At 47.2% G+C, this 23,199-nt stretch overlaps 10 protein-coding genes across 10 annotated transcripts; 4 read left to right on the forward strand and 6 right to left on the reverse strand.

Moving 5' to 3' along the window:
- Nucleotides 1-29: 29 nt before the first annotated feature.
- V8C40DRAFT_285154 (class II fructose-bisphosphate aldolase) lies at nt 30-971 on the reverse strand (the record flags this gene model as incomplete). Its single annotated transcript, XM_083222306.1, has 1 exon — nt 30-971. The coding sequence occupies exon 1, from the start codon at nt 939-941 to the stop codon at nt 30-32; it is 912 nt and encodes a 303-aa protein (XP_083076026.1). The 5' UTR covers nt 942-971.
- Nucleotides 972-1,417: 446 nt separating this feature from the next.
- On the reverse strand, nt 1,418-3,711 carry V8C40DRAFT_285158 (general substrate transporter). The gene is made up of 12 exons (XM_083222307.1): nt 3,617-3,711; nt 3,529-3,556; nt 3,405-3,466; nt 3,155-3,345; nt 2,658-3,086; nt 2,548-2,599; nt 2,473-2,482; nt 2,293-2,422; nt 2,099-2,238; nt 1,915-2,028; nt 1,723-1,828; nt 1,418-1,666 (listed from the first exon to the last, which is right to left on the reverse strand). The coding sequence occupies exons 1-12, from the start codon at nt 3,680-3,682 to the stop codon at nt 1,519-1,521; spliced, it is 1,476 nt and encodes a 491-aa protein (XP_083076027.1). The 5' UTR covers nt 3,683-3,711; the 3' UTR covers nt 1,418-1,518.
- Nucleotides 3,712-4,902: 1,191 nt separating this feature from the next.
- Nucleotides 4,903-5,790, forward strand: V8C40DRAFT_262979 (sulfotransferase family protein; the record flags this gene model as incomplete). The annotated part of the gene is made up of 1 exon (XM_083219412.1): nt 4,903-5,790. One exon carries the CDS (start codon nt 4,903-4,905, stop codon nt 5,788-5,790), a length of 888 nt encoding a protein of 295 aa, XP_083076028.1.
- On the reverse strand, nt 5,772-6,645 carry V8C40DRAFT_236943 (rhodanese-like domain-containing protein). Its single transcript, XM_083214150.1, has one exon. The coding sequence runs from the start codon at nt 6,516-6,518 to the stop codon at nt 6,045-6,047; it is 474 nt and encodes a 157-aa protein (XP_083076029.1). The 5' UTR covers nt 6,519-6,645; the 3' UTR covers nt 5,772-6,044.
- Nucleotides 6,646-6,760: 115 nt separating this feature from the next.
- V8C40DRAFT_285160 (uncharacterized protein) lies at nt 6,761-8,890 on the reverse strand (the record flags this gene model as incomplete). Its single annotated transcript, XM_083222308.1, has 3 exons — nt 6,761-7,507; nt 7,581-7,870; nt 7,961-8,890. 3 exons carry the CDS (start codon nt 8,888-8,890, stop codon nt 6,904-6,906), a joined length of 1,824 nt encoding a protein of 607 aa, XP_083076030.1. The 3' UTR covers nt 6,761-6,903.
- A 411-nt stretch (nt 8,891-9,301) lies between these two features.
- Nucleotides 9,302-10,546, forward strand: V8C40DRAFT_285162 (NAD(P)/FAD-dependent oxidoreductase; the record flags this gene model as incomplete). Its single annotated transcript, XM_083222309.1, has 1 exon — nt 9,302-10,546. The coding sequence occupies one exon, from the start codon at nt 9,302-9,304 to the stop codon at nt 10,544-10,546; it is 1,245 nt and encodes a 414-aa protein (XP_083076031.1).
- Nucleotides 10,547-10,563: 17 nt separating this feature from the next.
- V8C40DRAFT_236948 (uncharacterized protein) lies at nt 10,564-12,552 on the reverse strand. Its single transcript, XM_083214151.1, has 4 exons — nt 11,614-12,552; nt 11,381-11,556; nt 11,231-11,255; nt 10,564-11,161 (listed from the first exon to the last, which is right to left on the reverse strand). Exons 1-4 carry the CDS (start codon nt 12,113-12,115, stop codon nt 10,839-10,841), a joined length of 1,026 nt encoding a protein of 341 aa, XP_083076032.1. The 5' UTR covers nt 12,116-12,552; the 3' UTR covers nt 10,564-10,838.
- A 207-nt stretch (nt 12,553-12,759) lies between these two features.
- V8C40DRAFT_236949 (FAD-binding oxidoreductase) lies at nt 12,760-15,123 on the forward strand. Its single transcript, XM_083214152.1, has 5 exons — nt 12,760-13,168; nt 13,238-13,720; nt 13,792-14,237; nt 14,296-14,504; nt 14,557-15,123. Exons 1-5 carry the CDS (start codon nt 13,010-13,012, stop codon nt 14,823-14,825), a joined length of 1,566 nt encoding a protein of 521 aa, XP_083076033.1. The 5' UTR covers nt 12,760-13,009; the 3' UTR covers nt 14,826-15,123.
- Nucleotides 15,124-16,662: 1,539 nt separating this feature from the next.
- Nucleotides 16,663-17,869, forward strand: V8C40DRAFT_236951 (uncharacterized protein). The gene is made up of 4 exons (XM_083214153.1): nt 16,663-17,011; nt 17,074-17,181; nt 17,252-17,367; nt 17,427-17,869. The coding sequence occupies exons 1-4, from the start codon at nt 16,780-16,782 to the stop codon at nt 17,721-17,723; spliced, it is 753 nt and encodes a 250-aa protein (XP_083076034.1). The 5' UTR covers nt 16,663-16,779; the 3' UTR covers nt 17,724-17,869.
- A 3,050-nt stretch (nt 17,870-20,919) lies between these two features.
- On the reverse strand, nt 20,920-23,036 carry V8C40DRAFT_236954 (major facilitator superfamily domain-containing protein). Its single transcript, XM_083214154.1, has one exon. It carries the CDS (start codon nt 22,934-22,936, stop codon nt 21,233-21,235), a length of 1,704 nt encoding a protein of 567 aa, XP_083076035.1. The 5' UTR covers nt 22,937-23,036; the 3' UTR covers nt 20,920-21,232.
- Between the last annotated feature and the right edge of the window lie 163 nt (nt 23,037-23,199).

Raw genomic sequence — 23,199 nt, forward strand, 5'->3', positions numbered from 1 at the left:
TCTATGATAGTAAAATACAGCGATATAATTCACGCCTTACCGGCTGACTTGAGCCAGTCCATATGGTCTTCAATCACCTGTTGCATCGCTTTTGTCTGCTCCTCCATGACTGTTGTCAGCCCCTCCTTGCCTGTCAACCTAGCACCGACCTCCATGTAAGCCGCAGCTACTGGTCCGTTAATGTTCACTTTGGCCATGCCGTATGAGATGCATTTGGCGAGAAGTTCGGCCTGAAAGTATTTCTCGTGTGCTCCGTGTAGAACCAGCCGCACCCGTGAGCCTACGCGAGCGGCAATGCGCTCCAATCGTGGGAAGTCGAGTTGAGGTCCTTTGGGTCCATATGCGCCATGGACGTTACCAAAAGCTGGGGCGAGCCAATCAATCCCCAGGGCGACAAATTCTTCGGCTTGCTCTGGCGTTGTCAAAATCTCCTCCAAGTCCTCTGTGTCCTGGATGCCATCTTCGGTGCCGTTGATGCGACCCGGCTCACACTCGGTAATGATACCGCGAGCATTGCAGTATTCAACTAGCTCTTTGCTCAGGCGCATGTTCTCCTCACGCTCGTAGTGACTCATGTCTACCATGATACCGTCAAATCCGCCCAGATCTGCCGCCCGCCGGATGATATCAGGGTCTTGCGCGTGGTCCATGTGCACCCCGATTGGCACAGTCGCCTTATCCGCGGCCTCAGCCGCTGCGTGCAAAAGTAGCCCATCTGCGTATTCAATTGACCATGGAAAGAGCTGTATGAGTGCTGGCGAGCGCTTGGCTTCGGCTGCTCGAACTGTAGCAACTACAGCCTCGAGGTTGTAGCAACAGACGGCCGGGATTGCGTATCCTCCCTCAAACGCAGCATCCACAATGAGCTTGGCACGGTTCATTTTCAAGTTGATCGCCTTGCCATTGGCTCCATTTGTCTCGTTCTTTGAACTCGCAGTCATGATTTCTTTGATAAGAGAAAATGTTACTCCAGGTAGAAGTGAGAAGTTGAGAAAAGGGAAGAAGAGAGCCGACGACTGGAGGAGCAATATCGGTTGCTAGAGGCTGCCTTTGAAGCTCCGTTATTTGCTCCGACTGTAGCTCCCCACTTATAGCAATGTCATAGTGCATCTCCGAAGTTGTAGGCAAGAATAGAGCTCCAATGGGATATCCGGAGGATTGAAGTGCCGGTGCGGAGGAAGCGGGAATGCCTGATCAGCCAACCTGCGTCACGGTTCGGGGTATCATCATTATGCACCGGAGTAGATCAGATCGTGCAACAAAGAGTATTTTGATTATCTTTGAATACTGAAGTATATGTTATTTCTGCACCGCGGGTAAATTAAGCAGTGAATTAATAAGATAGCAGCTTACTACGAGAGCTGATGAAGTCGAGTTCATGGCATTACCAAAGGTTTTACTCAACAATTTATATTTACTAGAGTTATTCATATAAAGACATTATTTATCCATGTCTGAACGGGTGGCAGTGTTGCTATCGCAACCGCATTCAATGCCCTCATTAAAGTTCCTTCTGAGCTAGGCATCGACCGGATCTTCGATGTGTCCTGCGCTGGCTTTGCCCTCGAATGCTACTCCTTCAGCAACCACCTCCTGCTCATCGACTTCCACAACACGGTCACCGAATGCGGCGGCAATTTCCTCGAGAGTCTTCTGGTTCGTCTCCCTGTGCGATAATCAGCATCATTCTCATAACCATTCTCATGAGGGAAAGAATCTCACGGGTAGTAAAAATATATGATGAACCAGTAAACAGTGCAACACCCGACAAAGACGTAGTAATAGTTCTGATGAATCGTGGCAAAGGCACTGGGGCCAGCCTCGGTGACTAAGAAAAGCCAGCGTTAGTGCGCAACGATGGAAGGGTTGAACGAGGAGAGCAAACGTGAAAGCAAACATGAGGACTGGACTTACTGCCAACATTGACTACATAATGAGCCGTAGCAGCGACGCCCATGACTCGGCTTCGAATAGTCATGGGAAGGACCTCTGACCCGTACAACCAAGTAGTGCTATTAATCAGGCTGTCTATATGAAGAATGTTAGCAACTCCCCACACGCGGACAGAATACAAAAGAAATGTTAAGATGGTGCTCACAGTAGCACACAACAAATAGAAAGATTCCTAGAATGGCAAATCCCTTGCCGACGCGGTTATCCGTGTTCTGGAATTTGAGTTGCATAATAGCGGCATAGATCTCGGTGACAATGACACAAGCCAGCCCGAAGAGAAGCATTCTGGATGCATGTTAGTTGAAGTTGTATCCTTGGGTATTGGCGCGAGAGTCTTACTTGCGACGGCCTAGTTTATCGGGAAGAAAGTTGACAGCGATGGCGTTAGAGATGAAGGCACACGTTCCCCACGCCGCAGTAAGCGCGAGAATAGTCTGGGAATTAATGCCCAAAGACTTATAGAGGATTGCTATTCGTTGTTAGAACGTCAAAGAATTATCAAGTTACTAATATGCTCACTTTGGTAGTACTGAAGGCTAGTTAGAATTTATCCCAGAATCATCCAATCTTGTCAAAAGGCAAACAAATACTAACCTGAATAACATTGACGCCTGTCACAGTCGTTAAAACTTGCACACTTATAGACCTAAAAGAAGATTTAATGGTTTGACTCAAAGGCGCTCCCCGCAGGTTCTCGAACATACACTAAAACACGATGTCGGTATAGCTTGAAGATCTCACGAAACGAGGTGAGTTCACGCGACCGCTCATACTCGATTTGTCTTCGCATAAGTCCAAATTCTTCGTGTAGCTCCTGGGAGTGCAGATCGCTTCGAATTCTCGCAAACTCTTGTCGTGCTTCTTCGATCTTGCCCTTGTGAATCATTTCGCGCGGGGAGTTTGGCATGAAGGTAGCCAAGCCTATGAACAAGATGATGCCCCAGGGCAGCTGGAGGCCTAATGGAAGACGCCACTGGACCGCGCCATACGGAGCATAACCACAGGCAAAGCCAACCCAGTTCGCAAGCATTATGCCGGATGAAAGACCGACGCCAGAGAGACCGCCGATAAGTCCTCGATTCTTAGGGGGTGCGATCTCTGAGAGGTAGACAGGCACAGTACCACTCAATGCTCTGAAAGGCGTACAGTAAGAATTAGCCTTCTGTTATCCCGTAAGAAAGAAGAGAGTTTTCATGCATACCCAACGGCGACTCCCGAGATAATTCGACCCGCAAGAAACATGCCAATGTTGACCGATGCTGTCTGCAAGATAGCCCCAATAGTTACAATAACAGCTGCAAGTTGCATAAAGCGAAGTCGTCCAAGCTTATCAGCAACTAGGATTTGCGAAATGGCACCGACTGCTTCGCCGGCTATGTAGATGGCACCAACCTTGTCACTGTCAGTCCAAGTAGAATATGAAGTGCTGGGGTGTTAAGGGAGATACATACAGCGCCCGTGAGAGCAGAAGATGGGTTGCCCATGTAAGCCGCCCAACTGGCATGGGCAATTGCTGTTTATGTCGTTGGCCGCAGTTTCACAAAGGGATATCAGGGAAGAATGGAGTAGACGAACTCGTAGTTACGATACCCGTATCATAGCCCTATTGTCCACTATCATTAGAAACTGATTTCCGAATCTTCACATCTAAAGGTTCACATACGTATAAGAACGTGCCAATAGATGCAAACGACGCGATGCCGATGGTGTACCAGCCGGTCGACGGCATTGCGAGGAACACTATTGTCGTTAACGGGGTGATCTGATCTGATACAAAGTGGCAGAAGGGGAGAGCAATGCAGCAGTCAATCAGTAAGGTTCAAGAGAACCAAAAGATCTCCAACAATCCAAGGGGCCTTAATGCATAATAATGTACACAACTCCATCTAGAATGATTGGTCAAGTGGTGCATATGCATCCCCAAGTTCTCCGGATTATTCGAAATCTGGGGAATTTTTAGCCCGGTGCTGCATAGTGCATGCACCCCGCGAAATCTTACGGTTCATCATACCGCCGAAATGCCCGGCACGAGGGTTGAGCGCCCTGATCTTGATCTTAGGGGCACTAGTTTACGACTAAACTAGGAGAACTAGGACTCATTAGATAGATTCACCTACGGGGCTTGCAGGTGGGCAAACACGTGTGCTTTTCGGCCGAGGTTGTAGCAAACAAGGTACTGTGGCTCAGATTCATGCGGTATCCAGCGATGCTAAGCGCGCAAGTGCGCAGTGTTTCATGATATGGAAACTTGGAGCATTACTTAAGGTCAATTACACTAGCTATTAAAGTAATTTCTTGGACGAATCAGGGCATTTTAACACTCTATGTCAAATGAAAAGTCGAAATCTGCATTGCCAATTAGAGCTACAGTACTATTGTTCAGTTGCTTGTACCTATTCAGTTGCGGACTGATTCAAAACACTCTACCCTACAAGATTGGTGCACATCCAGCACTTTAAATATTTAAATTAGATCGCTTCATGAACCCCATGCTATTGTACTTATATAGGTTATGAATAATGAAGTAGCCATGGGGACGGATGCAATACATGCATCAGTAAAAGCTGGGGGGATGTCCTGTACCTGATCGTTAAATGTGTTGCCGTCAGCTTACGGCCTTGTACCAGACTCCGATGTACATTACAAACAAAAGTAAGATCTAGATGCCGCTATTCCTGACGTAGGTAATAGTATACCGTATTTCATGTTCATCGGCCTAGTTTCCTTGGTCAAACTTTGTCTATGATAGCCATGTTATTTAACTATTTAGGACAAGCCTACGGAGTACGGAAAGACGATATATACATGAGCCCTATTGTAAGTGATCATTCTCCACAACTTAAACTTCCCAAGACAGTAATAAAATACTCGCAAATCCTCATGCATCATGAATCAATATCATCCCTTGAATGAATGTCTCTTAGAGTGTTTTCAGAAGTGATACACAGCATGAACCCAGTTCAACCGACACCACCTCCTCCCGAGCTCATCAAGGGTAGTCTTGCCTCAGGCGAAGGCATCCTCTGCCTTGGTCTTCCTCGGAGTGGCACCCTGTCTATTGTCACAGCACTTCGTCAGTTGGGCTACTCACATGTTCACCACGGAGCTGAACAAGTCTTCAATTCAACAAACTGGGAAGCTTCCATACGTGCTTCGCGTGCCTGCTTTCCCGTGTGGAAGACAGGTAACAAACAAGAATCCTCGTCTTTTACAAAGGCAGATTGGGACGCATTCTTAGGACATTATCAAGTCGTCAGTGATTTTGCCGGTTTCTACGGACCACATATAGCGAAGATATATCCGACAGCCAAGGTTATCCTAGTTCAACGCCCATTCGAGTCATGGTATGCGTCCTTCGATGCAGCAATACTACAGGCACTCTTCCAACCAGTCCGTGCATTTCTTTTCCAGCGGCTCATAGCACCGGTGACGGGAATCACTGCATTCACTGCTCATCCGTACATTGTGTTTGGAAGCTTCAAAGCACACAATGTGGATGAAACAAGGCGCAATGCTCGAGCAGTGTACGACGAGCACTATGCAGCAGTGAGAAAAATTGTTCCACCAGAAACTTTGCTGGAGCTGAACCTTGAGGATGGATGGGCTCCATTGTGTGATTTTCTTGGGAAAGAGATTCCGGACACGCCGTTCCCACATGTCAACGACCGAAAGAATATGCTTACCATGGTCAATATGCTCTGTTTCCTACTCACCATGAAGTCTTTATGGATCATACTCAAATCTTTACTGCCAATTGTTGGTGTAGCGTTTGGATATTGGCTTTCGCAGCAAGGCATCACAATTTTCAGCATATCTCAGCTAGTTAAGAACATCTAGGCGTATTTCTAATAGTTGGTATAGACATATTGATACAGCATTTTCTCATCTTTATTTTCCATTCTCAACAGGTTTTGCTCAATGGCAACTGAGCATGTGTCATAGGCATATTTTCATTATAGTCTCAATCAGCTCCTTCTGGCTATCTTTGAGCTTCATTGTGATATTTGATACGTTACGCCCTAATGCAGATATCTTGACTGATCTTGGATCCAACAACCAAGTAATGCTAGTTCAATGGCTCAGCTGCTGAGCTAAGGTGCTTGTCTGTCATCTAAATACCGCTTCCAAGCCCAATACCCACCTTCCAAATCCGTTGCTCGCGACAATCCCAGCTTTTGCAGTTCCCTCGCCGCCAGCGAACTTGTGTAGCCCTCTGAGCACGACACAACAACCCGCGTGTCGTATCCAAACTCGTCCACAATCTCCTTGATCCGGGCCTCGTTTTGCGGATCTAGGCGCCACTCCAGCACGTTGCGCTCAAGGATGTTAATGGTATGCTTAGTGGTAGATGCGTCGAATAGCGGTGCATCAGGGAAGATCAAGGCGCCTTCTCGCTCACGCTGGGCGGCTGGTCGGATGTCCACAATGTGGGTTGGACCCTGGGATGAGGAGGATTGCAGCTCCGTAAGAAGTTGGGCCGGAGTAATGCGGGTGAGGTGAGTGCGTGCCTCGGCAAGGATCTCGTTGATGCTTCTGGCGCCAGGTGGAGGAATATGTTTTGACATTGTGAAATTTGCTTGGTTTCAGCGGATGAGTGTGTAGAGGTGAGGAAGATGACTGTCCTGGTCAGAGTTAAGTGGAACTTTGGTGCTGCTGTATTAGTCGCAGGTAAATTTCTATGGCGTGATTTCACGCCAATTATGCGTGTGTATTCTTTAAGTTGCAGTGGACGAGTATTAAATCTCATCGACTTCTCACGCTCGATAATCAGGCATACATCCAAGGGCTCAGAATGAGAGATTTGCGAGTGGCGAATGCATATATAGAGACTTATCTAGAGATAATTTGGACGGTGGGATTGCTGCAATAATAAGAGTTTGTATCGAGTAAATTGCCCGGTGGTGTTCTCCCCCAGAAATAAGGTTCTAGCGGGCATAGCCCGTCAATCCCTCACTGATCTATCCACCATGGCATCTCTGGATCTATGTCGCCAAGCGAATACCATGAGCAAGGACCGTCTAATGAGTTAATCATGTCAGTGACATCGCCAATTGATGAGGAAATATCAGACTCTTGAGTCGTCTGTCTCTCACTGCTTGACGGGTCTGACAGGCTTGGTGGGTCGCTGATGGCGGGAATGGGCGTGTCCTCTTTCAGTCCCAGTGCACACTGAGCAATTCTTTGTATCTCTTGTAGATTTCTTGCCGTCCTAGGCCATATACCGCCCAGCGCCTTGAGGCACCCAATTGTCATGCGAACCTGATCTCTGGCCCTTGATAGCTCACCTCCCTTCAATAGGAACTTGCAAGCTGAGAGGAGTGCAAGAGTTCCTTCGCTGATCATGCAAGTCGCAAACGGTGTATGATGAAAAGGACGCGCTGGTAATGCTAGCAGGCATATCTGTGCCTCTATCGATCGTAACACTCGTACGGTATGCACGTTTACCATTTCTGGTATTGGGAGCTCCGGCGGAGGCTGTCTAGCACAACTCGAAATAGCCTCTACGGTATTAAACCTCAGATCTGACAACGGCCTATGTAAACTGATGGTTGCTCTGTGGAGGATTTAGCATATGACCAGCTTATCTTTCCGTTTTTAAAAACTGGTGCAAGGTCTGATGAACTTACACGTGGATAAGAAGGTTGGCTTGGAACATGAGTTCATCGATTTCGCCGGATTTATCCATGATTTGTTTGCGACCACTTGGCAATAAGAGCGACCATCCATCGAGAATCGAATCGGCAGTATGAATTACATGCAAAGAAGCGTCCTCAGGTGTGATTCCCATAGCCATTGGTGCTGCAGACGCTACACATCTTGCAGCACCAATAAGATATGCAAAGGATGAGAATGATGTATTGCTCAGAGAAAACTCACGACAGTCGAATTCTTCTAGCGTTTTCGGTTCGGGGATTTCCTACAGACAATTTATTATGCAAGCCCCTATACGTGACCCATTTGGACGTGGCAATAGTTGGGATATGCTCAAATGAGGATTAGTACTCACACCTGATTCATACTCGAAATCTTCACAGGGCAGTTCCACAGTAGTCTCAACATCTATTACTGCGAATTCCAGTGTGCCGACAGTGCCGGCATAGTAGCCATTCACAATGTACAGCATCCACCAAGTCCGCCTCCAGCATTCTCTCAGTACAAGGTCCTCGCCTCCCTGTTCCGTCGCGAATTGACGCCGGAACATTTCAAGCCCGATTGCGAGTCGGGCGGCGATCTCCATTTCATCTTTTGCCTTGTTCTTGTGCCCATACCAGAACAAAGCGATGGAGTATAACACGCGGCATTGCACCATAAAGGGGTCGGTTTGCGATGCCTGTGAGAAACAGACCTTCACCGCGTCCTGCAATAGACACGACCATTCCCGGAACCCGTAGAGGTGCCCGATGAGGCGCATGACAGCCATGAGGGGCTCTAGTCTTGGCTGGCTGTCTAGATCTTGATAGAGCCTATTCATATGTCTCCGGGGCAGAACCAATGGGTGCAATTTGTGAAAGTTCTTGTAATACAAATCCACTAGGGCATCATCTCTGAGGTTGCGGACTTGGCCTGTAGGCGGTACAAGCAGTATCGGGTCATGGCTTCCCGGCATTGAGTCTTGAGTAGTACCGGCGACGATAGCATCAAGACAGGCGTCAACTTCAGACTCCGGCCGGGCATCGGGTATAGCTGGCGGGCCTGTAGCCCGCATCAAGTTGCCAACTAACCGATTCTCCGCTGCAGCAAGTTGTCTGAGCCGTGTAAGTGCTGCACGGCCAAGACCACCTCGGCGCGACTTTGCATAGTTACACATCCTTCCAGACTCATCGCACCGGCTGCAGCTAGGCTTCTTGCCGTCGCATTTGACGTGCCGGGAACGACATGCGAGGCATGCCAGCGATGAGCGTGTGACAATATTCTTCCGATGTGCCGGAGGATCCATGGAATTGATGGACTCGGGATCAATAGACGGATACAAGCTTGCAGTGAAATTTAAAAGGGAGATGCATACCGTGAGTCTGTATCATTCTGCCAGAAGTGTGAATCCGGGTATTGAGTTCCCGAGTCACCGAGTCACCGAAACTGGGCGCCACAGCTATAGCCGGCTTTACTACTATTCGTCCACAGATGGAATCGTAGCTAGAGCCGAGTTTGTCGCCCAGGGAAATAATCTGATTGGCCAAATTGTAGGTCCAACATTCTCGTATTCTATATAGGATGTGGAATTGTTACAAAATAGACTATATATGTATGTATAAATGAACAATGATTCGCCATGGTTTTACAAAAAAAGCATCCAGAAACAATTTGAACAAACTCCTCACGCAAATATCCCCATCTTGAATTCGTCACCATGACCAAGAAAATCGTCGTCATTGGGAGCGGCTTCGCTGGTTTATGGACAGCCATTGGTGCTAAGAGGGTTATCGACCTAAATAAGGGCTTACTAGGTGACCAAGATGTTGAAGTATTGGTTGTTGCACCAGAGCCTAAACTTGTGATTCGTCCTCGTCTTTATGAGCCGAATGTAGCAAACATGAGTGCTCCGCTTGAGGACTTATTTGCAGCAACCGGCGTCCGTTTCATTCAAGGAGTTGTTCATACCATCCGACCAAAAGAAAAGGAGATTGAAATGGTCGACATGGCTGGAGTATCATCAACATTATCCTACGACAAACTCGTTTTAGCTGCTGGAAGTCGTTTGGTCCGCCCCGAGATCCCTGGACTCAAAGACCACGCATTTAGCATTGATACTATCCGGGAAGCGGCAAATCTTGAGGCTCACTTGCGCCATCTTGCTGCTTTGCCATCCACGCAAGCCCGAAATACTGTGGTGATATGCGGGGGCGGCTTTACGGGCATCGAGTTGGCCACCGAGTTGCCTCGTCGGCTGCGCGCTATTCTCGGCCTTGATACCAAAGTCCGTGTCATTATTGTTGAGCGAGCAGATGTTGTTGGCCCCTCATTGGGAGACAATGTTCGGCCGATTATTACTAAAGCGCTTGAAGATGTCGGGGCGGAAGTCAAGCTTGGGGTAACAGTCAAGTCAGTAGACGCCGGAGGCATTGTGACCACAGCGGGGGAGCGCATCGAGGCTCTCAGTGTTGTTTGGACTGTGGGAATGGAAGCAAGTCCTCTCACACAGCAGATACCTAGTGAAAAGGATAGCATGGGACGATTGATTGTGGATCGTAATCTGCGAGTTCCATCGTGTACCGACATTTTCGCCACGGGCGATGCGGCATCTGCTAGGACTGACGATGTGGGCAACTACACCCTCATGTCGTGTCAACACGCTATTCCGATGGGTCGCGTATCTGGTTACAACGTGGCAGCAGATCTCTTGAACATAGACTTGCGTCCTTATGAGCAGCCTAATTACGAGACTTGCCTTGATCTTGGGGCGTGGGGCTCCGTGATAACTTCGGGTTGGGAACGTCAAGTTGTGAAAGCCGGGGCAACGATGAAAGAGGCCAAGGAATTTGTCAATCGCATCCTGATTTATCCCCCGACCGGTCCGGTGGAAGCTTTCGCTTTTTCGGATCCCGATTGGGTCGGCCCTTCAACGAAGGCTTATCTTGATCCTGTTCAGGTCTAGAACAACTTACTACCTGGGGGGTAACAAACAGCACAGAATGGGAAAACACGTCGCTGATTGTGTCTATATACGTACATTTACGCGTCAAAACTCCTGTCAAATAGATTGCCAAATGTTTGTTTTGTTATATCTACATCCAGGCAGCCTTTGTGTAATTTCTGTATAAATAGCAACAATGGTCCGAATGTCTACGAGTACCTTATGTTCTACGGCATTAGTAGAGTAGTGATGGGTAACCGCTGCAAAATGACTGAATCTGACTGCCAGTATGATAACCTAGATGCGTTGCCCTTTATTTCCCAATTTCCTTATTTCCGCCGACTATTTCTAACTCGTGATCCGTTTCTAATCCTTCTACCCTATTGGTTTTCGGTCCCGTTGTGTTCTGCCAGCTCTGCCGCCATGACTGCGTAACGACGATGCCGCCTCCCACCAGACTTTTATCGCTTGGTGCGTCGTGATATTGCCACAAGCGATTGCTACCTGTAGTTCCGCGGGATTTCGTCCTTGGGCCAGCGGGGTTTTTATTAGAGCCACTTGGGTATTGGGCCCGGGACGCTGCCACGCGACCATGAATGAAGACTGCAAAAGATGGGAGACATCCCACAATCATTGCTTTATATGGATTCAACGTCAGTATACAAATTTCCACTTCCCACTGAGTTGCATGGAGTGTATACGTACCAATAGCTCCCTCTATGGCAGCCCACTACATTATTGAAGTTAGCTCAGTCTGAGTATGTGTCGCCCAAGAAAGGGAAGAAAAGGGAAGAAAAGACAGTTGGAAACCGGAACATGCGGAAATTGAGCAAAAGAAGGCACAGCGGCACTTACCATGATGAGCCACGTCGTACTGACTTGACCAGAAGTTGAGCTTGACTCCAAAGTGACGCTACGTATGATAGCCGTAACCATGGTTATCAGCCCAACGGCAAAGACAACGCCGACGCTCAGCTTTTCCACCAGCGACATTCGCAAACCCCAAAGGACGCGCATGGGAACCGCCATAACTATATCCTAAAGTTAGCTATGACCAATTGAATAAAGCAATGGAATGGTAGGGCTACTTAGAAGATCAGTGGCCAAGTCTACAGCAAGACTAAACCACAAACTAATCTCTTTAGCTCGCGCATCTCGAGGCGTTGAACACTCTCCCGCCGTAAACCAGGCATGCATAGAAGAGCAGCTGGTAAAATTACTGATACAGCATCCAATGAATGTAAGAATCGAAAACACGAGGACTCCCCACCAGATTCTGTTGTAGAGAGGCAGCCCGTCTGTGAGTTTCTTGAACATGCACATTAGACTCCACTTGACCATCCACAACGTCAGCCAGAAGAAGAACTGGACGACAAAAAACTCATGCAGCATCAGGACGAGGTCATCTTGAAGGCCGGCATATGGTTCCATACGGCCCTGTTCGATAGCCTCAACGTTGAAAAAGGTCGGAACGGTCGCGAGATACAACGCTGTCGTAATTGCAAAAGACACCAGGGCGCCGTAGATGAGGATGTCTTCCATCTGCAAGGGCATCCTACGCAGCTTGAACCAACGCGCCCCGGTGCGCATAGCGACAAAGACAACTGCGACACAGAAACATGTGATTAGACTTTTCTGTCAATAATTGTTAGCATTCATCTGCTTGTCGGCCCATTGAGCCAATTCCGATCGACTGTGGAGAGTCTAATTACCGTGTCCGCGCTTCGAGAGACATCTTGAGAGCCCATTGTCCATGATTGGCTCGGCCCCACGCAGCCGGACTCTATGAAGATGAAGACGTGTCAATGCCGCAGCGGAAGACTCCCATAATAACGGTACGATGCATCAGACAGATGCCAGGTATATAATTTTTTTTTCTCCCTCCCTTCCAAAGACGTCCCGTCCCTTGGGACAGCGGGCTAACTGTGTCGCGGCTTAACTAGTTGCGCTCCTTGATGAGTTATTGAATCATTTGGACCGCCGGCAAAAACGGAGGCATACGAGTACTAGCTTTTCAAGAGTTCCATGGGGATTCCTCTTCGGTGCAAGCTTGTCAAGGTCTTTCTGCATATCTGACGCGAAGGATGCGACGGCGTCCTCTAGACGGTCGTGTTTCCCCGATTCAGCTTGCGGCACGCAGCCGTACAAGCGGCAAGGATATGCAGCATGGATAAATTGCAGTGTCCCAGCCGTAGTCTCGGCGGTTTTCAGGCCGCGGACATGCTACGTAGCTAGCTTGTGACAAGGAACAGTTGTTATACAGATGCAACCAACAGCAATCTATGATCGCTGTACCTAGGCATCCGGTGGAACATATGGGAACAATCAAGCCGAATTCCAGACGGCACGGAGTTCCTTTTAATATAGAATGCCACAAGGGCGTATCACATGCACCCCAATATCTAAGCTGCATGACCCTCGCGCCGAGCTGGAGCTGTGTGCCCGATTCTCCCGCTTTTCAATCAACCTGGCCAATCCATCAGAATGCGCCCCCTCAGTCTTACTCTGCCGCTGTTCCTGCATCTAGGAATCGCCAATGCCACGTACACCTTGAGCGAGGTCAAGGCCCAGATCTCGTCTTATCAAGATCAGAATGGCACCCACACCACACGATCTGCTCCTGCATCCGGCTGCCAGCTTGCAGTAAGCCTTTCCATCCATCTTATGGAGGAAAATCTCCGTATTATATATCTCTGTTGACCCGTGATCTAGTGCGGTTTCCTCGACTTTGCCTTGCCCCAGCATGTGTCATATCCTCAGAGCGTAATCTATGAGTTCGAGGAGTCGCGATACTGGTCGCAACAGCAGGAACTTACACGACCTTCCTGTCGTTTCTCTCCTACGTCAGCAGAAGATGTATCTCTAGCTGTATTGACGTTTCGTGTCACTCAATGCAAGTTTGCCGTCAAGAGTGGCGGCCATGCTGCTTTCGCTGGGGCCTCAAACATTGACAGCGGCGTGACAATCGACTTGATTCATCTTAACCAGCTGTCTCTTTCAGCTGACAAGACTCAGGCGTCAATTGGCGCTGGAAATATCTGGTATGATGTCTACACCTATCTCCAGCCCAAGAACGTCACAGTGATTGGTGGAAGAGTGTCTGCCATTGGCGTGGGAGGCTTGACCCTGGGAGGAGGCATGTCGTTCTTCTCTAGTCAACACGGATGGGCCTGCGACAATGTTAACAATTATGAGGTATTTATACTACTATTATTTGCTGGTTTCATAGGACTAGCTTGGGGGGAGGCTGACACTTGCATGGATAGGTTGTGCTTGCAGACGGCTCAATCCGTCAAGTCAGCTACTCATCTGCATACTCCGACCTGTACTGGGCGCTCCGCGGTGGAGGAAACAACTTTGGTATTGTAACAAGATTCGATCTAGCCGCATATCCCCAAGGCGACCTCTGGGCTGGCTCGGACACTTTCTTGTACACGAATGAGACCGCGGCCGCCATTAACAACGCCTTCTATTATCTCGGCGTCAACGCTCCTTCGGATCCATACGCCCAAGTCATAATCGCATACGCCTATGCCCAAGCACAAGATCTGTTTGTCATTGCGTCTGATCTGCAGTATGCGAAGCCGATAGCGAATCCTCCCATCTTGCAAAACTTTACTTCGATACCTGGTTCAATTGCCAGTACACTTCGCGTTGTTGATCTCGCAAATCTCACGGTTGAGTTTAACAATACCAACCCGGGTGGCTTTCGGTTTGTTCCGTCAATTTTCAATGCCCTCAAATGGTTAAGACTGACGTGAATACGACAGGCAAACATACTGGACCTTTACGGTCCAAAACAGCGCTTCGCTGATGGCTGACATGGTCGCAATCTACCAGGAAGAGGTCACAGCTATCAAAGATGTTGCGGGGATTGTTCCCTCCGCCGTCTTCCAGCTCATTACAACTGACATGACTAAACACTTCTCCAGGAATGGAGGAAACCCACTCGGACTTGCTGGCCAGGGTCCCCTGAACTGTACGCACCCTTGTTTCCCACAAAGACTCGTGCCCGCTAACCATGCATACAGTGATAAATATCGATATTTCATGGTCCAATGCCTCTGATGATGAGCGCGTTCTGACCGCGGCGCAGAATATGGTTAACCGCTCTATCGCGGCCGCCCGCGCTCAGGGCCTTGATCACCCATATCTTTACCAAAATTACGCTTCATACCAGCAGGATGTCTTTGCTAGCTACGGCGCAGACAATCTCGCAAAGCTGAAATCAATAAGTGCTAAATATGACCCTCAGCAGGTGTGGCAAAAGCTGCAGCCAGGGTATTTTAAGCTAGGGTGATGCAATTCTAAAGAATAGATCATAACGTGTAGGGTAAGAGATAATTATGGTTGCGAGCACCAGAAGCATGATCAACAAATGATATCGTGTCCTATCTTTCAGCTTGATATGAGATTAATTCACTGATATTAAACGTAGCTGGCTATTATATATGTTTTCAATCATGTCACCGTAGAATCTTTGTCTGTCTAAGAGCGTGAAAGCAAGATTCCCGATATGAGACTTCATGTTGAACGTTTACGTGTAATTTTTTTTTCGCAAAACTCAACTACATTCTTCTTCTTCTGTATATTGTAACCATATAAATTTCATTATGAATAATACGAAAGTAATTAGTTCTCAAAGTGTCATTGTTTACTCTTTGGGAGTCTTTCAAGTAGCTTTTGTAAGATGCGACCACAAGATTAGGTTCAATTTTATATGAGGTGCGAGCGCGCATGGCGGATATGACAAGTACTTCGTTTCTCACTGCAAAACTCGTCTAAAATTTGATGGATAAGTTCCTGAAATCGAAGCGATCGAACCAATAGTCCGAATGTGCCTTTATTCAGCCAAATTGATAGTATACTCTGCAGCATATGCCACTGGAGCCCATCAATTAACTGGTTGATTTCCCTTTGTTTATCCCATTCATCATGATTGGTGCGGGGATAAACTGCGTTTTAAAGCTAATCAGAATCTCAGCTGAGGATATACGCGACTCAACTTCTCCAATAGGTCTTGAGCTTGTTGTCTTCTCGCTAGTCTCCTTCACAACTTTCGCAGGCATATACTGTATAAGTAGACACTATCTGCAGAAAAATTACTGTCGCCAATCGCTTGAGAGTACATGCATAGACCTGGGCAACAGAATTGCAGAGACTAAACATTGAGTGATTGTCAATATACGTATGAGCAGTGGTTAATCCATTATTTGGACCCCTCGCGTGCGTGTATACATCAAAGTCGGCTCGGCGACTATGAGCGACGCGACCACCAATGAGGGTATCTATGCATGCATAAATCCACGTTACAATAGGCAATGAACAGCTTACCGAAATATATGGAAAGATCACGTCCAATGGCAGCAAAGGACAGCGTGAGCTGTTTCGTGTCGCGAATAGGAAATCTGTGGAAATTGAGGGTTAAATGGCCATTCCTCCGTGAAGAACAGTAGTGTGTATGTCGACCATGAGTACACTGGTGATCAAAGCACATCTCTGGGGCCACAACTCGCAGTGGCTCCGACGGAATTGTAGATGGATCCGGAGAGTTTAGGCCCTAGAATAGGAAGCAAGAAAGCGAGTGCATTACGGGTGCCGACCGCATAGGTAAATCACCGCATGCCTAAGAATAGTTTGCTTTCTTTGTTTAGATACTATGATAAATATTTAAGGCTATCACAATTTGGGTGTCTGTTCTCGGACTATCACATGCATTTCTTGTGTTCTGATTCACGTGTACACTAGACAATATGGCTACGTAGGTCAAGGATCGAATTTAAGATTCGCATGTTACCCTGTGTCTCGTAAACTTCTTCTATTGCCTTTTACATAGTCATTTTGCATAAAGTACTCTTTGGGAGTGGCACATCTTAGCTAAGTTACAATAAAATGGTGGAATCGACAATTGGCCGAAACCAGCCACAAGTTTGGTCCGCGACAATAAGGGTGGATCACTGGTAACAATAAACTCAGTTTCGTGCCGTCGATCCAGCAATCGAAAATTAACCAAATCTAGGCTAGTCAATTTCTCCCAATCCAATGGAAGCGACTAGATGTACTGAATTGCGGATTGGTTCAATAAGCCCAAGTTCTAGAGCCATCACAGTTGTATTGCTAGTGCCGCCAACCTCTAACAATTACCAAAGTTTATCATAGTTCTCCGACCCTCGTTCTCCCTTATAAGTTAATGATAGCCAACCGGCCTTGTACTGAAACCACCGACAAATCCAAACGATCGCATCGCTATCGATATGCCAGCCCGCTTCACCGAAGATGACGCTGAATCGAACGAGTGCTTAATTGAGCACCAGCCAAGCGAGAAGAAGAGCGAATCAAAGCAATGGAGCTTCCTTATAGCCTCATTCGCTATTTTAGCGGTCATTGGGATTATGGAATTGATAATGTTAGCGGTCATCTTTGAGCAGTCACGTCCTCCTAATCATCCAAAGCTTCTTGGTGAATTGAACCACTTGGTTCCAAATTGTGAGTACGACCAGGTTTGTCATTACGTGGAGTTTTTGTTTAACCTATTTTTTATACTATAGTTCCCACCCAGCAAGTGCTGTTCCGAACCGACGCATCAGCTACAATCCAGGACGAAGACGAAGAATCTAGAACCAAGGTCCGAGAAAATTGGCTCTCATACATGCCAAGTAAGTAATATTTGTTGCATAAATGGAAGTGGAAGAAGGAACCAACCATCTAATGTGTGAATGACGATAGGAGGAAATGGATTCATCGAAGTAAACAATACGGAAAAATACATATTGCCAGGACCGATTTCATATAAGGGGAAAGACACCTATGCCGTGGCTGTTTTTCACCAGCTCCATTGTCTAGTATTTACTCCCTATTCCTACTATAAGATTCGAAAATGTCTGACAAGAAGTACATCTAGTATGCTGTTATGGACATGTTCAATAACTTGACGACTCCTGGATCTGCGACGAATATGAACGCTACACACAACATTGGCATGAATATAAGTGCTGATGAGAAAGGACACATCCAACACTGCTTTAGGTATTTAAGGCAGTCAATATTGTGCTGCGGAGATACAACTTTGGAAGGCGGAATTCCTGGTAGTCATTCGAATGGCACCGATGGGACAGGAGCAGTTCATGTTTGTAAAGACCTTGAGGCTATTAGAGAATGGGCTGAGGAGAGGAGGCTTTCTGATACCAAACACCCCTGAGATGATTATTCTCTGTGACGGAAAGACAATTTGGAACAAGAATAAGATAGCCTATATGTATATATGGAAGCGTTTGACTAATATACACCGGTGCTCCCTATATATCAAATCTGTTTAGAAAAAACATCTTTCAATAGATATACTGCACTTTTGAACTGGCTGGTATCTGAATAGCCTTTGTTTTGGACGCAATCTCACGACAACTAGCCCAGGACAAAAAAAGAGAGAAGAAAACTTAGTGAGAAGAAAAACAAGCTGTGTTAAGTTGTTTATTATACTTTATGAGGTTGGACAATGATAAAAAGACTGACTAGTCATCAGGAATGGGTCTCCGATTGTCCCTTCGGGACGTCCTCGCCTCACGGACATGCTGACCGTGCATGAAACCTAAGGGAGGAATGGTCTTCATTAAGTCATAATGTTTTGTTTTCTATAATAATTGAATCTATACGGGTGGGTGCAAAAAGTTCGAGTTACATCGTCGCCACTGGCTGTGCTGATAACAACCCGAGGTGAATCAGCTGTCCCTCGACTTCTGAGTGCAGTCTCATTATTGGATTTACATTTTTTCTTCGAAATATAAGCCCCAGGTCTGTGTCTCTAATGAACGGCATGAGTTGACTTCAACAGTGGATTAGTTTATGTGCTACGAGCTCGTCTGGAGAGCCAATCAAAGTTCTAATCTTCGAAAGACTAACATAACTGCTGTAGAACTCGAACAGCATGAAAGACACGACAAGATCACCCGTGATCTGTACATTTCGCATGGACGTCTTGAATGATGAATGAGGATGGTCGCTTCTCGTGATGGCTGAGAGTATCATGGATGATCTGATACATGGCATCTGTTATTAGATGCAGATAGTTTCTTGTAAAGTTTCTCACTGAGGCCATCTTCATAGTAGAGCTTGTCACCAAAAAGTCTTGCGTCTCTCAGTCTGTTAAATATGGGGTTGAACGTTAATACTGGAAAGCCGTAAAGGGTGTGGAGGCAGTGGTCCTCGCTCCAGTCGAGGCCGCTTTAATTATAGATGATGTTTCCATTGGAACGGGTATCTAGGCTGTTTTAGCCGGCAGACTTGGATATACGTGTACGCTCCAGGTTCTAACTTCGCCTATTCGTACGAGCTCAAAGACTCTATCCAGCCTTTGGATGAATTGTCTATTGCATTACGCTTTCTCTAGGTATCTTATGATTCGCAGCTATGATGGCTTGTAGAAGCGAAGGAGTGACTAGCGCTCACGAGAGAAAATGTTTATATAATTATCTTAATAATTGCTTACTGGCAAAAGCCACCTAGACAATCTACAGCTTGAAACGACTTGGAATTTGAACCGCAGACCGTCTCATCCGGTTAGCCAGGAGTCAGGATGCCAATGGTGCTCTTGCTCAGCTGATGATATCCACGTAATACAATAGAATGGCCAAACGGGGTGATTTCTTACGGCAATATTCGCGATATTTCAGCTGACAGCATGCCGTGTCTTTCCAATTCTGTACGGTTTGGCAGTGAAATTGACCCCTGAGATACGAGCTACTCAATGGTATCCATTCTGTACGAAGCAAATGGTTAGGCTTGGCGAATTGATGACGGCTCAAACGCTAACACGAAAAGACAAGTCTCCACTGGCGCCTTGGCTTCCAAATATGAATTGCACCGTAATCATGTCTGTCATCGATCAAAAGTGACTCAACGGAATCTTTGGGGCGGCGTTTCGCTCACAATGTTCTACAGCAACGAAGTAGATTGACTCCACCGGCACCCTCCGAATGTCCGAGTGCCGGTTCTAGAACGATAACGGCAATCACTTCGCCTACCCTCAGCATCTACTCATTCATGTGGTAAAGTGCGTAGTTTCTCACGCTAAGAGCAGGTTTCAAGAATTGTTATCAGTAACATAAAATGATCGCGTCTACCAAAAGGTTTGCACTAAACTGCCATTCAGAAGAGACGAATGCAAATTCCCAAAACGAGTTAATCGATATGATCATTCCTACCCATGTTACTTTGACGCGCTACCATGCTTTCTTTCCCAATAGACACTATGGAGTACCTGTAGAGAGTTCCATAACTGCAACCAGGATGGGGTCATCTTGCATGGCTGGGCCTATGAAAGGGTGTGAGCGGTGTGACACTGCCATCGGCGGGGCGCCCTAGAATTGTGGCCGGAACCTGCTTATCGATGCGCTGACAGGTTTCGTTGGAAGCTTGTCAAACTTGGCATCTCAAGCCAGTGCAGGATTCATTCGTAGTGGTAATAGTAAGGTGTATATTCAATGTATTGGGGGCTTTGTTGAGCAATTTGCAACATCTCAGCTATGCGAAAAGTGACAAAGCTACGAGTCAAGTGACTGTGGAAGAAAGATATCCCGGCTACGGGTTAATTACGTACAGCATCCAAGGGGTTTATGTTTTCTAAAGATGATCCAGAACAACAATATCCAGCTTCCAAGACTACCAAATGCAAGCCAAGAACGGTAAGCACGGCTGGGACTCGTACGAGCACGGAGTGTTGCAAGTAAGTCTTGAGAAGTTTCCCCATTACGGAGTTCCTGAATAGTGGTACGAGTGTAAGCAGTAGAGCACAGACGACGCCCCGCAAGAGCTCGACTCGAATTGCTGCCAATGTGCCCCTGTCAGCTACTCAAATATAGCAATCTGCTAAGTACTCGTACGCTGTAGCTGCGGCTGTCGGCACTCTGGTTCGCTTTCTAATATGATTCCAAAGATCGACCACTGTCGTGCATGGATTGATCTGATTGTTGACCCCAGCCGTTTATTTGTCTGATGTTTTGCCCCTGTCGTGTACGCATTGCATCTGATTGTTGATCCCCGCAAATTGTTCGTCTGATGTTTTGCCCCTGTCACGCTACATGAATCTTATGTGTTATCCCTGTTGTATATTCATCTGATTTCTGAACCCATCCATCTGACATGCGTCTGAGGCTATGTGGACCCCAGACTTGACATATCTACCTCAAGCCCCCGAAGCCCCCCGAGCCCATCTCCCGTATCCGCACCTCCGGCCCGAGGATGTCCGCTTACCGGTAGTAGTATTAGCTTGGTAATGATAGGACTCATTTTGCCTAATATTCGTGTATGCAATAGCCTATTGGCAGCCTTTACGAAGGACTTAGCTCGGAGAATGGCTTACAGACTAGAGATGCTGTATTCTACCTACCCGGTTGCTCATGGGGAGAAGAAGATTTTTACAAGTACACCAATACTGGGCACGCACAATGTATCTATCGACCTATGTGGTAGTAGTTTCCAATGAGTCTAGACTCTAAATTACGAACAATGTATTTTAATGACACCAGATGTGTCGTACTGATTACTCCGCATACAACGATTCGATGAGGAGGCGTGTACTGACTGGCTAGGTGCCTGTTTAGCACCTCACGGAAGGAATAAAAACCGAGATGGAATTGGCACAACGTCGCGAAATTGAGTATGCTCATTTCAGGTGCAGGTATATACTATTTCTCGCTTTATACCTCTTTTTGGCTAAGAATGATTGCCAGCTCCACTGATCTGTGAAGGCTCGTCTTGCGGTTCCAGTTCCACGGCTACAACTGAATTGCCTAATGACGCATCTATGTTCGCTGGCTCGGTCATTGTCTTTGATTCATCCAAGCCATATTGTGTTTCAAGTCTTGTTCTTAATGGTATTTCTCTGAGAAACAAAGCAATAGGACTGGTGATACAGGCAAACGCTAACAAAACATACCAAGTCTCTTGAAGTGCGTCAGTATAGACGCTGATGATTTGTGCCTTTAAAGCTGGCTGGTCATCAAATGAGGTGATAAATAGCCGAGTGGCATGTTCATATGCTCCTCCCAAGGCGAGAAGAGAGCGAACTTGAGCATTATCAACCCGAGATATAAGGCTGTCTACCTTGGAATTAAAGACAGCTGCTGGAATCGAACCTCCCCAGATCATCCCAAAGCTTCGCACAAATGCCCAAGCCGCAGTGGCAGTAGCTAAGTCACCTTCTGCCAAGGGGGCCTGGATTGCAGGGAGCGTGGAGGTAAGTGCTAGACCTCCACCCAATCCAGCAATGACCTGAAAGACAGCCCATTGGGCGGTGGGAGTCTCGGCGGTGAGTAGCGTAAAGCATCCCGTCGCAATAGGCAGCAGTGCTAAGCCAGCGATGAGAACTGGCTTATAACGACCACTCCATGTGACAATAAGTCCGCCAAGTATGCCAGCTGGCGTAAATGGGATGGCCAGAGCGAGTACATTGACGCCAGCCATCAGAGGAGAATCTTCTTTGAGGACCTGGAAATAGACTGGGATAAAGAAACTGAACCAAGACATTATGATCCCATGGAGAAAGGTAAGGACGAAACCAAGAAGCGAGGTTCTGTTTCCAAAAAGGCGCAGTGGCATAGAAGGATCTTTGGAGGCATATTGCTGGTGAAGGAGATAGAAAATCAGGCCAAAACCGCCAAGAATGAGGGGGGCAAGAACTCTCCCAGAGTTCCAGGGATATTTCGTCCCGCCCCAAGTGAGCGATATCAAGATGGAGACGACAGAGGCACTGAGAAGTACATGGCCCGACCAGTCGAGGTGTATCAAACGTGAAATAATAGCGCCATCACTGGGATGCTTCACCTTTAGGAAGAAGAAAACGAGGAAGAGGGCAACGCCTCCGACGGGAAGATTGATGTAGAAAGTCCAGCGCCAGGAAACGTTGGTGACTATCGCACCGCCGACAATTGGTCCGATGAAAGTCCCCAAGGCGAAAAACGACATGACAATGGCCATGTACTTCTGGCGGTACCGTAACGGGACTAAGTCGCCGACGATTATAGACACCAGTACAGAGATCCCACCGCCTCCGAGTCCTTGGATAATTCTCGCCGATATGAGCATCTCGGTGGAGCTTGCGCCAGCACAGAGACCGCTCCCGAGAGTAAACAATGCTAGAAACGCGAGCATTGGAGCTCGCCGGCCAAAGATATCGGCCATCTGACCAGCGAGTGGTTGTACCACCGCCACTGATAGGAAATAGCCATTGACGATCCAGATGTATAACGCGCCGGAACCGAGACTGCTAACAATGGTTGGCAACGCGGTTCCCACTATGCTGGTGTCAAGTGCCACTAGGAGGATGGAGAAACATAGTCCGGGAAAGACAGCATAAAATTGCAGGCTGCGCCGCGAATCCTCGAAATCTTGGTCAGCTTCGATGTTAGTGAAAGCCATGACTCTCTCGACAGGGGCGAATAACGAGTCGATAGACGTCTTTCACGCTGATACTAGCTTACCGCCACCGGTATCAGAAGATATATAACGCATTACAGACATGAAAGTCCAAGTGAAGAAAAATTCGCTCACGGAATGTACACAATAGTCATCTAAGCGCTGGTGGCCTATTGCGGATACAAGCATGTAGACTTGCGACGCTACAATTCCCAATGCTACTGTACTAGTAGTAAGCTTACTCGTGGTGGAGTTTATTGATTTCG

This window comes from Trichoderma camerunense, assembly GCF_050948025.1.
Source record: "Trichoderma camerunense strain CBS 138272 chromosome Unknown V8C40scaffold_4, whole genome shotgun sequence".
Classification (NCBI taxonomy): domain Eukaryota; kingdom Fungi; phylum Ascomycota; class Sordariomycetes; order Hypocreales; family Hypocreaceae; genus Trichoderma; species Trichoderma camerunense.

Coding starts and splice junctions, on each gene's coding strand:
- V8C40DRAFT_285158 (XM_083222307.1), bottom strand. CDS start 3,682: ATGCCGTCGACCGGCTGGTACACCATCGGCATCGCGTCGTTTGCATCT. Junction 3,467..3,528: donor TACGGGTATCGTAACTACGA/GTTCGTCTACTC, acceptor CGACATAAACAG/CAATTGCCCATGCCAGTTGG. Junction 1,829..1,914: donor TTATGTAGTCAATGTTGGCA/GTAAGTCCAGTC, acceptor GGCTTTTCTTAG/TCACCGAGGCTGGCCCCAGT.
- V8C40DRAFT_236943 (XM_083214150.1), bottom strand. CDS start 6,518: ATGTCAAAACATATTCCTCCACCTGGCGCCAGAAGCATCAACGAGATC.
- V8C40DRAFT_236948 (XM_083214151.1), bottom strand. CDS start 12,115: ATGCGCACCGGGGCGCGTTGGTTCAAGCTGCGTAGGATGCCCTTGCAG. Junction 11,557..11,613: donor CTTGGCCACTGATCTTCTAA/GTAGCCCTACCA, acceptor TTTAGGATATAG/TTATGGCGGTTCCCATGCGC. Junction 11,162..11,230: donor TGCCATAGAGGGAGCTATTG/GTACGTATACAC, acceptor ATCCATATAAAG/CAATGATTGTGGGATGTCTC.
- V8C40DRAFT_236949 (XM_083214152.1), top strand. CDS start 13,010: ATGCGCCCCCTCAGTCTTACTCTGCCGCTGTTCCTGCATCTAGGAATC. Junction 13,169..13,237: donor CATCCGGCTGCCAGCTTGCA/GTAAGCCTTTCC, acceptor CCCGTGATCTAG/TGCGGTTTCCTCGACTTTGC. Junction 13,721..13,791: donor ACAATGTTAACAATTATGAG/GTATTTATACTA, acceptor TTGCATGGATAG/GTTGTGCTTGCAGACGGCTC.
- V8C40DRAFT_236954 (XM_083214154.1), bottom strand. CDS start 22,936: ATGGCTTTCACTAACATCGAAGCTGACCAAGATTTCGAGGATTCGCGG.
- V8C40DRAFT_236951 (XM_083214153.1), top strand. CDS start 16,780: ATGCCAGCCCGCTTCACCGAAGATGACGCTGAATCGAACGAGTGCTTA. Junction 17,182..17,251: donor TTGGCTCTCATACATGCCAA/GTAAGTAATATT, acceptor GAATGACGATAG/GAGGAAATGGATTCATCGAA. Junction 17,368..17,426: donor TTCACCAGCTCCATTGTCTA/GTATTTACTCCC, acceptor AAGTACATCTAG/TATGCTGTTATGGACATGTT.